Source organism: Syngnathoides biaculeatus, chromosome 15, assembly GCF_019802595.1.
Source record: "Syngnathoides biaculeatus isolate LvHL_M chromosome 15, ASM1980259v1, whole genome shotgun sequence".
In the NCBI taxonomy this organism is placed as follows: domain Eukaryota; kingdom Metazoa; phylum Chordata; class Actinopteri; order Syngnathiformes; family Syngnathidae; genus Syngnathoides; species Syngnathoides biaculeatus.
In genome coordinates, this window is record NC_084654.1 from 8,277,451 (window position 1) to 8,289,026 (window position 11,576).

At 46.1% G+C, this 11,576-nt stretch overlaps 1 protein-coding gene across 1 annotated transcript; it reads left to right on the forward strand.

The window, feature by feature from the left end:
• The first annotated feature begins 4,782 nt into the window (after positions 1-4,782).
• Positions 4,783-11,575, forward strand: fosl2 (FOS like 2, AP-1 transcription factor subunit). Its single transcript, XM_061843551.1, has 4 exons — positions 4,783-5,410; positions 7,044-7,298; positions 7,605-7,712; positions 10,150-11,575. The coding sequence occupies exons 1-4, from the start codon at positions 5,282-5,284 to the stop codon at positions 10,696-10,698; spliced, it is 1,041 nt and encodes a 346-aa protein (XP_061699535.1). The 5' UTR covers positions 4,783-5,281; the 3' UTR covers positions 10,699-11,575.
• The last annotated feature ends 1 nt before the right edge of the window (position 11,576 follows it).

Genomic DNA, 11,576 nt, shown 5'->3' on the forward strand with positions numbered 1-11,576 from the left:
TCAATTAAAATTCACAGAAATCACAGAGGGAGCTCAAAAACTTCACTGTGACAGTAAAACTTTTCTGGCATATAGGAGATGCAGATTCACTCTTCTGCTTGATCAAACAGCCGAACAGGACAAAAAAAATCAATGTGAAACATTCATAGCAGAGTTGAGCCTACCCGCCAACTCTTTCTTGGACTTGGTGTTTTTTTTTTTCATGTTGTTGAAGATCGATTCTCGGCTCAGACAACCCACCAAGATATCACCTGCTTTCCACCCTCAGCCTCTTCTCCTCATTTTTGTACAATATATTTCACCACATTTTCATCGTATTTTTGCGTTCGAAAACCTTTGTACTGCAATGTCCCCCACTCCTTGAAACTGCTTCCACTAGCACTCCTGACTCCTTTCCTTGACCTTCTTGGTATGCACACAGCGCTTATGACTGGAGTCGACCACTCTCAGGTCTGTCCCTCCTTGATCACTATACCCAACTCACTGCTACCCCTCAAGGAAACAAGAAAACCACAGATAAGAGCTAGCTAACAGCAAGTAGCAAAACAGAACTTAAAATCACCACTGTTTCATATTTTCTTATTTATGGATAATAGGGCTCACAAGGTGGCATGATGGCGCAGCTGTAGAGCCTTGCCTTCGCAGTTCTTAAGATCGGGATTCAAATCCTGGCCCCACTAGTGTGGGGTTTTCATTTTTCTCCCCGTGCCTGCATGGGTTTTCTCTGGGCACTCTGATTTCCTCCCAGATCCCAAAAACATGCCTTAATTGGAGACGCTAAATTGCCCCTAGGTGTGAATGTGAGTGCGACTGTTGTCTGTCTCCATGTGCCCTGCAATTGGCTGGCAACCGGTCCAGGGTGTACCCTGCCTCCTGCCCCATGATAGCTGGGATAGGCTCCAGCACACCCACGATCCTTGTGAGGATAAGCGAATCAGAAAACAGATGGTCAGAAATGGATCACAGTGTTTCGCTGGAGTCTTAAAGCTTCAGAAATGGCATTCTAAGCATTTCCACACTGATTGGTGTCAATTACTTTATTTCTATGTTTTTTTTTTATTTGTTTGGCTCATGGTATTTTGTTTGATATTTTCTTTTAGATATCTTGCATCACTTTATTTTGTCAGCCAGGTTCTATCTAAGTGATTTCTTAACTGAAATTGTCTGGAGGTAATCAGGCTTTGATGCAGTCAGTGAAAATGAACTCAGCTTTCCCAAAAATTGGATTACCCACAGGTAATTCATCATTTACAATAACTTTTTTCCCCCCCCACACAGGGCCGGGTAGTTTTCAATGTTCTTCCCCACTTAAAAAAAAATAACATCACACTTGCAAAAACAAGATTTTACACTTACTTGGGTTAACTTCGTTTGATGATCTTAACCATTAAACTGGGGAAAACTGTCCCGAAAATATGAATTCGAGAAGGGGTTACCTTTTCACAGCACTGTGATTCTGAGACGTTGCTTGTCAGAACACTATTTATTTTATGTTATAATGTGAACATCTCATGCATGACGTTATTTCAAGTTATAGTTTTAAATTGAAAAAAAAATACTATATAAATTAGGCGGCACTGTGGAGCAGCTGGAAAGCATTGGCGTCACAATTCTGATGACAAGGGGTTCAATCCCAACCCTCAATGTGTGGAGTTTGCATGTTCTCACCATGCCTGCGTGGGTTTCCTCTGGGCACTCTGGTTTCCTCCCACATCCCATTAACATGCATCATTAATTGGACACTCTAAATTTCCCTTAGGTATGATTGTGAGTACGGCTGTTTGTCTCGATGTGCCCTGCAATTGGCTGACAACCAGTTCAGGGTTATCCCGTCTCCTGACCGTTGACAGCTGGGATAGGCTCCAGCACCCCTGCGACCCTTGTGAGGATAAGCGTCAAAGATAATGGATGGATGGAGGTTACAAAATATTCGATGTGTGAAGGAAAAATATGTCCAGTTTGCACAGTTCAATTCTCATTGATGCTTTGCTACAGACATAATAAAATTCTACTTTTTGAGCACTTTTGATGAGATTGTCAACAGTATGCATATTGTATGAATGAGTTTGAATACATGGAGCTGTAGCAAAACAAGAACACCTCTAGCAGTCTTGAGGTAAGGTCATTCTTCCTTGATCTACTGGAGGGGCATGGAAGGCTGCATCTCATATAATGAAATAACGTAATTGGTACACATAATATAAAAACAATAAATTTCACTAAATTATTTGCTATCAAGCCTTTTTTTTTGGGGGGGGGTAGTTTTGTTTTAGTGTGGCAGCAATGCGCTTTAGTAAAAGCCGTAGCGCGCAAAACCAGAAGAGTGTACTGTATATAGGATTTTGGTATTTTGCACGATTGCTTTATGTAACACCGTACTGTATTGAGCCTTAATAGGCTACAAGCACAACAACAACAAATCCCAGTGTCAGTCACCCTGATTGTTCTTTCACCCACTCACTACTCCCCGAGTCAGCACTTTGGTGTCTATGCGTGTACTGCTGGCAACACCTGAGCTGAGAGATTAGCCACGCTGATCATGTGGAGCTATTATCCAGGTTAGCAATGGTATTACATTATTATTATAATAGTTAGAATGCATGCAAACGTTAAAAACGGTAATGACTACTGTGAAATTGGATTTGTCCAAAAAGTTTCGGTTTAACTGGACTATCACGTATTTTTCAGTCAGTACATGCAAAGGCCTCAGCGTCACCTGTATCTTGTGTTCTTGTATGTTCGTGGGTGGGTCCTTGAAGGCGTCATGAGGTCAGTCGGCCTGGAAGCGTCTCCAGCACCAGTGGGTCAGGGCCAGGTAAGCCTCTTGCTCACAACCTTTGCAGTGAAAGCACACTGCGGGATGAGATGTCCCCCTAGGAAAGGATTCCGTGTGACGCATGATGGATACACTTCCTGACCTGACCAATCAGATTTCTCGATACTTCAGTGTTGTCTTGAAGATCCACTTCAATTGGCAAGTCCATTTGACAATATAGTGGCCTAACATTTGAATCTATGCTCCGTCCGGCTTGACTGTGTAAAGTTTAGATGTTCTCCGATCCTTAAGTGTCACTTCCTCCCGGATTCCAAAATCATGCATGTTAAGATAAATAAAGACTATAAATTGCTCATAGTTGTTAATGGTTGATTTTTCTATGTGTCTTGTGATTGTGCCTTGCCTCCTGCCCGATGACAGCTGGGAAAGGCTCCAGCACTCCCGCGACCCTTGTGAGGATAAGCAGCTCAGAAAATGGATGGATGGATTTAGTCATTGTCACTGAGTGCCGAGTGCTTCACTCACCTGATTTCCATAAAGACAGCGTGTGTTCGGTTTTCCCTCTGACAGCGTGAATGGTTCTTGTTGTTGATGGACTGGCAAGCGGCTCAGGTTGTGGTCAGACATGGTCGGGCCTTCTATTTTGTATTGCATTGTGCACAACACTTTCTCAGAGGACAATGATTTAGATTTTTTTCTTTGTACACGTTTACGGTACTTACACGGGGTGTGCCTCGACCATGTGCACGCACCAGTTTTCTTTTGTTTAATGTGGGTTTTTGCCCGCAATAACCCCCCCCCCCCACACACACACACACAACCACACACTCCACATCGACACTGCTAGAACATGAATTACATAGCTGATTACATTTCTCCAAAGCATTCTAAGCAGAAACTGTGTCGCTTAGCAACGGTAAATCTGCGCCGCCGGCAGCTGATAAATAATCTTCATTAATTAATATCATTTAACAAAAAAAAAAAATAAAATGATTGAACATGAGCTATTAAAGTGAAAGCCCGAGGCGCGGGCTGACATAAATGACACATTGGAAATGTTTGACGCCTTCTTGTAACGAGTCCTTTTCCGACCCCTACCCCCACCGCCTCCCCACGATTATTTCCCCCCTCGGTTGTAGAACTTCCCCGTTACTTACGAAACTTAATTTGACAAGTCTGTCTGGCAAAGATCTTCAAGATGGGCACAAGCAGCAGTGTTGGTGCAGATTAAAATAGGAAACATGGCAGATGGGATTAGAACTAATTCGCCATTTCACGTGTCTTTTTCGTGTCATTTTCTGGGCTCCGTGCCCTTGTTTGTGGAGTGAACATCCAAATTACGACCCAAAACTGAAGTGCGGCGCCCTTCCTTTGGCATGGTCGACTACACGCTTTGTGTGTATCTTTAAATGAACCCACAATGCGACATTGAAGACGTTATGTTGATTCACACGGACACGGCCGGCGCACGGGTGATGCTTTCTCCTACCCCCCCCCCCTTTTTTTTCCCCCTTAGAATTCTGGCAAGTCACGTGACTTGCGCGTTCCGTTAAAGATGACTGAAAAGTGTATTTCCTGGGTCCGGGCCTGCGTAGTCCGGAGAGCGGCGGTGTTCGACTGGGAGGGAATCCTTCCAGTACGTGGCGCTTCCTTTCCAGAGGAAACCCACGCTGTGCACTTTGTGACGCAATTGCCCATTTTAGGAAACGTGCGTCAATGGACCCAATCAAGTGCGACAAACATGCGAGGCCCTCACAGCGGCTTGTGACGTCCGAACTGGGTCCACAAATGTTCTCGTACAAGATTTAAGGAGTCTATTTCGGGTTGCATCAACGGTGTTATTCTTACGCCACAATCCATGGGAGGAATCATTTCACACAGCTGTGTATTTCGCCACTTTATCCAAAAGACGCCCCCCCCCCTTCCTTCTTGCCCCCTCCCACTTCGGCTCAAATTGCAACGCCCATGTGCGTGACGTGGGTTCTGTCGTCGGCGTTGAAAAGCAGTTGCACTTCTCGATAGTGCCATTGAAGTGAGTCATCTCTAGGAAGTGTGGTTAAAAAAGAAAGAAGAAATAGAAAAGGGGAAAAAAACGATCATCGACGTGTTCCGTGAACGCCACAGGTCGCGCGTAATCGGCAAGACGGTGGAAAATACACACAGGGATCGACAGGCAGACCCCCCACCACCACGACCCCCCCAAAAAACGACTTTGAAGTGAGTGTCAACCTGCGTGTATCTCAACTTGAAGTTCAAGTTGGCGCACCTTGCACCTCTTGAATAACAAACGGACAACCGCCTCCAAGACTTCGCGTCGTCCTCATGTCCTAGGTGACTTCAAAACGGCAACTTTTATCAACTCTCTTCTGGAAACACACAGTCCAATTGGAGGATTTTATTTTTTATTTCCACCCTGCTGGTGCCTTCGACACAAGCGAGGATTTTTCTTTCCCTCCTCTCAGCACGCAACAAGTCTGCCGGGCTCTCCTTCTTCTTTCCTGGATCATGTACCAGGACTACTCCGGGAATTACGACACGTCGTCCCGCGGCAGCAGCACTTCCCCGCCACAGCCCGAGTCCTTGACGAGCGGCAGCAGTACCATAGGAAGCCCCATCTCTACCTCCACCTACCAGGTAAGACTCCGGCCCCGCCAGACACTGTGCGTGCGCGTGCGCGTGTGTGTTGCAGTTTAAACCCGATGACACAATTGCACCCGTGACTCAACTATGTGCACACAATTCACCGGCGCTATTTCAACCATCTGACTTGCACTCATGGACGTCGATTCATGCATCGGTTGGCGTGCTCGCAAAATGTCAACGCCGATGTAATCGTCTCGATGTAACCCCCCCCCCCACACACACACACACACACACACATTCCCTAACATTCCCATGTTGGTGCAAATGGTAGTGGACCTCGACAAACTTCTGCTGCTACTTAAATAAAATACATTTGGATCTCACATATATTTGCGTGTAGCGCCCATATATTTGACACATACTCATTCATTTTCTGAGCCGCTTATCCTCACGAGGGTATATCAGCTCTTAACGGGCAGGCGGCAGGGTACACCCTGAACTGGTTGCCAGCCAATCGCAGGGCACACGAAGACAGACAACAGTCGCACTCACAATCAATTTTGAGTTGCCAATTCGTACGTTTTTCGGAGAAATCTCACGCAGGCAGGGGGAGAACATGCAAAATCCACACAGCCGTGGCCGGGATTTGAACCCCAGCCCGAAGAACGGTGAGGCCAAGGCTCTAACTAGTTGCGCCACCGTGCCTCTTTGACACATCTTTCCATATCAATTATTGGGAGTCTTCGAATAGGACTCGCAGGCACGTATTCGGCGGTAGAAATCCGATTGGGCTTTTTGGCTGCGATGCGTTTAAATGCACCCTAGTACTAATGGGCAAATGTTGTTGAGTGTGGAGGAACATAAACGTGGTTCCGCGTATTGGAGGGACGGCGCATTTATAATGAGAATTCACGAGGCAGCTCCACGCAAACTGGATGTGCGTTCTCGGCGAGCGCATCACGCAACACTGATCGTTTCAACATCCAGGAAGTCGTTATTTCTGAGGAAAAGCCCCACGCAAAGATTTTCGAGAAACACTTTTGTCTTATTTGGGCTGCTGCGCTTCATTGGAATCTAATTTCTTCCGTTCTATTGGAACGCAGCCGCAATGAGTTAAAGATCAAATGGGATTAATATATTGGAAATAAAAATGTGCTTGCTGGAAAACATTGGCTTTCGCCTCCCGCATATTAGACATGTCTCAACTGCGAAGCTGTTTTTTTTTTTTTTTTTTAAGCAAGTCCTCCCAAAGTGTGGCGTGTCGCTTCCCGGTTTACTGGAACTGACCGCGTTTCACACGCACTGAACATGTGAGTCACCAGCTAAACAAAAAGTTCCACAAGACTGCCGGGATATCCGACGGAAGATCGGGAATAACTGGAATAGAAGGACGTGCGTAAATAACGCATAGATGCGTGATGAATAGAGCAGGCGCTCCTAAAGCCCAACAGTTGAGCCCAACACCTGCTTTGTCTGGCGGTTTCAGTGGTAAAGAAGGCTGATAGCAGGACACCTTGGGCTTTCCCACATGATTCACAGCTTGTGTCACTCCCCCCACTAGGTGGACTGAATCATTACCATGTGCAGTAATGGTGGAAAATGTGCTGTTGTATTTATTTTTTTATGACACCCCCCTCCCCTTCCACTGCCATCCCTTACCACATGTCCTGTGCTTTCCTTCCAGAAATACAGGGTCGATATGCCCGGCTCCAACAGTGCCTTCATCCCCACCATTAACGCAATCACAACCAGCCAAGACCTTCAGTGGATGGTGCAGCCCACCGTCATCACCTCCATGTCCAACCCGTACTCCCGCTCCCACCCATACAGTCATCACCTGAGCAACGGCCAGGGGCTGCTGGGCCACAACCCCCTGGCTCGTCCCGGGGTCATCCGCTCCATCGGTGACGCCAGAGGCCGACGCAAGAGGGACGAGCAGGTGAGGGGATAGCTTGCAGTTGTTGTGTAAAAAGGCGGTGCTGGGGTGGAGGGCATCAAAATACAGGGTTGTTGCTACCCAGATCACGCCACATTTTTGGGGGGGGGGGTGTTAGAAACTACTGTAGGGTAAATGTACACGACCACCGAGTGAACACGGACAGGTAATTTCCCCACAGGATAAAACAGCGTGCTTGCAGACAGCCTCCCATAGACACACCATCTTTGCATTACGCCCTAAGGTGGATCGTGTAATATGCGTGCGTTCCCGACACACTACCGCATTCCTTGCTTTTTTTACCCTCAGCTCACCCCAGAGGAAGAAGAAAAGAGGAGGGTGAGGCGGGAAAGGAATAAGTTGGCCGCCGCCAAATGCCGCAACCGTAGACGCGAGTTGACGGAGATGCTGCAAGGGGTGAGTGACAATCCCAATAGTTCCTCGGTTCGGGTTAGGGGTCCCTCCGACGTCCACCGACTGTCTAGATTAGGCCTCCCCAAAGTCAAGCCACCACTTACACGTTTCTTATTGGCCTGCCGTTAGTTCGAACAATACAATCTCAACACGTCCTGTAAAGTTACAAGTTAAAATGTTTATAAAGAGCGCAGTATTTTTCAACATGTAATATAAAAATGCAACAAAAATTGAGTCACAGATTTCATACTTTTTTCATTTATTGCAAGGTTTATATGAAGAGTTCAGACGCAAAAGCAGATATATCATTTTTTTTTTGTTCTGAACTCTTCATTAGTACAGTATATAAAACTACTCAGCATCTGGTTACCTGCAGTATATTGAAATGGTCTTAGCAGGCCGTTTTGCACATCCCTGTTGCGGATGGACCTCCTCCTCTCGCCCGTTAACATGAGGATGGCGCTGAGAGTTGATCCAGGCACGATGATGAAAGCTGAACACGGCCCGGCTGCACCACAATGGTGTGATGAGTGAACGTGTTCCACACCTTAAGTCGCAACCTAGCAATACTGGTTTGGCCCCCCATGCTAATTGCATGAAAGGCCTTCTCCTTGGAAGCTGTAGACACCTCCACTCCTCATATCAATGGCGTTAACATGCAGCATCCAAATGAACCAATTTGTCCCATTTTCAATGAGCTCAAGCATGTTGAGACGCCAAAAACTCCAAGGAATGGAATTTTATGTCGGCTCCAACCTCTGTGACTCCAGGACAGCGGCAAAGAAATTGTAATCGGCTCCCAAAGCCGGAATGATGTGAGTCGCTTTGACATAAAAAAAAGAAAAGAAAAGAAAAGCAACGGCAGCCTGTCGCTTCTTTGAGGGAAACAAATGCCTTTGTTTCGCAGGGCCAAATTTTGAATTCCAAATAAGGAAATGTCAGTTCCGAGTCCCACTGCGTCCTCTGATCACACACCTCCTCTTTCTTTGGAAAACTACTTCCTCATACCTTTACCCATGAGTCAAAGTTCTCAGACAGCATGTCATCTTATCTTGGTGATGAATTGTGCATTATGGTCCCCGAAAACACACACACACATGCGCGTGCGCGCACACGCACCCGCATGGGTTTATTAGATGGCATTCACGTTGAAAACAAAGACAAAACACACAAGAAATTATTTGTTGCAGTAATCAGATCAACACTGCCCTCTTCCGGCAGAGTTATGTCTATAATTTTTATAATATTGTAATAATAAAGTTCTCTAAACTTTTCCACCAAGTACCACCTCACTACAATTTTAGCGGTACCTCTCAAATAGTGGTCAACATTAAAATGCATTCCAAAATACAGAGCTAGAGTTTGTAGTCCTTTAAAAAAAAAACAATTAGATTTAATACAACGGCACATATAAAAATGCACAATAAGTAACAAGTAAAAACAAACCCAAATACTGTATCGGAAAACTAGGGTGAAAAAAACACCTAATGCACCAGATGTTTATCTTTTTTAAAATAAGACGTAGCATCACTACAACCTTTTGATTGCATTCATGCTTAGAATGTCAATTTTAATTGACAATCATCATACCGGGTTGTGGGTTCGTATCCCACTGGGGCCTCCACTCCCTGAGAAGGGTTGCGTCAGGAAAGGCATCCAGCGTAAAAAATTGTGCCAAACATATATATGCGTTCATCTGAGATGATACGCTGTGGCGACCCCGAAAGGGACAAGCCGAAAGAAACACACACATGCCGTATAATCATAGTGATTTCCAAAATAACAAAGTGTCAACAGATATAGCGGTTCTTTTTTACATTGCAAAATCCAACATGTAAATACGCTTCGATCTAAGATTGCATTGCTGTTATTTTTAATATAAGAATGGTGAACACCTCGAACCTAACTGGTTCTCGGCGATGTCACGGCATCTTGCGGCGGCCGAGCGTTCATAGCAAAGTCACGTTTGCTTCCTTCAACTTCTTGACGACAGTGGCCGCTGGCTTTACGTCATCCACGGTTACATTATAGATTTTAATATACCTAAATGTTGTTGTGCAACAGAACATACGTACATTTTACAGTCGGTATTTGTATGCCTGGCTCGCTTAAAATGCGGAAATGATGTGGTGGCGTTCAGCTGAGTTGAGTGAACAGGTGCCAACTGAGGTGTTGGCAGTTATTTGAAATAATTAGTAGCCATCTACGTAACAAACAAATGGAAATTTGATCTGGTTGTTTTGCAAGAATCAAGTAGTTCATTTCCTTTTACCTCGAATGGGGGGAAAATGCATGTCAAACTTCTACCATGTCACGTCTTCATTTTAACCTGTTATTTATAAAACGGGAGGAGAAAAAAAAGGATTTCGATGTGATGACATAAAAACACAAAAAATAGCCTTGAGTGGTTCACGTCACCTTTCATTTTATGTCTCACCAGGAGACGGAGAAACTAGAGGAGGAGAAAGCCGACCTGCAGAAAGAGATCGAAAGCCTCCAGAAGGAGAAGGACAAACTGGAGTTCATGCTGGTGGCACACAACCCCGTGTGCAAGCTGCCCAACGAGGATCGCCATCAGCCTCCGGCGCACCATCAGAACCATCAGCATCAGCAGTGCGCCCCCCTGCCCTTGACCATGCGCCCCAACGTGGCCGCCCGGGCCCACGTCAACCACGTGGTGGTGAAGCAAGAGCCGGCCGACGCGGAGGAAGCGGTTCAGGGCAAAGCTCAGCATTCCGTTATCAAGCCCATCTGCCTGGGTGGGATGTACTGTACGGACGGCGACAGCCTCAACACGCCGGTGGTGGCGGCCTCCACCCCGGCAGCCACGCCCAACGCCGCCAACCTCATGTTCACCTACCCGAGCATGCTGGAGCCCGACAGCCCCTCGCCCTCCTCCGAGTCTTGCTCAAAGGCCCACCGTCGCAGCAGCAGCAGCGGCGACCAGTCGTCGGACTCCCTCAACTCGCCCACCCTCCTGGCCCTGTGAGCGCGTGCGCCAACCAAACGCTGCGAGGATGGAAAGACCCCATAGCACATTTGGAGATGGTGATCGTGTATCGTGTAACCCCCCCCCCCCCCCCCTTGGCAAGGAAACCCCACAAGGGCTACGCTGCGTGTTTCTTCTTGTCCCGCCTCAGTCTATTGAGTCGGACTCGTACAAGGTGTGTGCGGCAATCCTTAACGCGTCATCGCTTTGCCATCTCAATTTAGTGTCAACTTGTTTACTCAAGACTTGAAATCTGGCCATTCTCACTTCAGATTATTATACAAAATCACTTCTTAATATATCTATATCTATATAAATAACTATATTTTTAGAAGAATGAATTAAAAGCCATGACCACTTGCACTCTGCCAGACGAATCAACAGATCACAAAGAGGTCATAGCACGAGAGACACTGAGCAAACGTTTCGTCATCTTTATTTTCATTTAAAATATCTCCTTTTATAAATCCCCTCCCCACGGACCTTGATTCATCTCTTCAATCAACTGTATTGTATGTACTGAAAAAACAAAATAAGTGTTTTGGAGATGTTTGCCCCCCATCTGCCTGTAGAAAAGCATCATGGTCTTCGGTGTTCCAAATTAATGGCGCCTTCTTCACTTTCTCTTTTGCCAATGTGGCTTGACCGCGTTCGTAATGGTGTGCTTCACCTCAGTGGTTGTGTACCTGATCTTTACATGTTTAAGACAAAAGTTGCGTGCGCTTTACATCGATGTCAGGAATATTACCGCATCCCGAAGAACGCAGGCTGTGTGGTCGTCTTACCAAAGGGACAAAAGAAAAAAATAAATGGGGTCATTGTGCAACGTCAGGAATTTTCCCGGCATTTAAAGACGACGTAAAAGCGCTCACGTCTGC

What these genes read in the sequence shown, in the direction of transcription:
- fosl2 (XM_061843551.1), top strand. Translation starts at nt 5,282, where the DNA reads ATGTACCAGGACTACTCCGGGAATTACGACACGTCGTCCCGCGGCAGC. An exon ending in GACGCAAGAGGGACGAGCAG is followed by an intron (nt 7,299 to 7,604) that starts GTGAGGGGATAG and finishes TTTTACCCTCAG; the next exon opens with CTCACCCCAGAGGAAGAAGA. An exon ending in TGACGGAGATGCTGCAAGGG is followed by an intron (nt 7,713 to 10,149) that starts GTGAGTGACAAT and finishes ATGTCTCACCAG; the next exon opens with GAGACGGAGAAACTAGAGGA.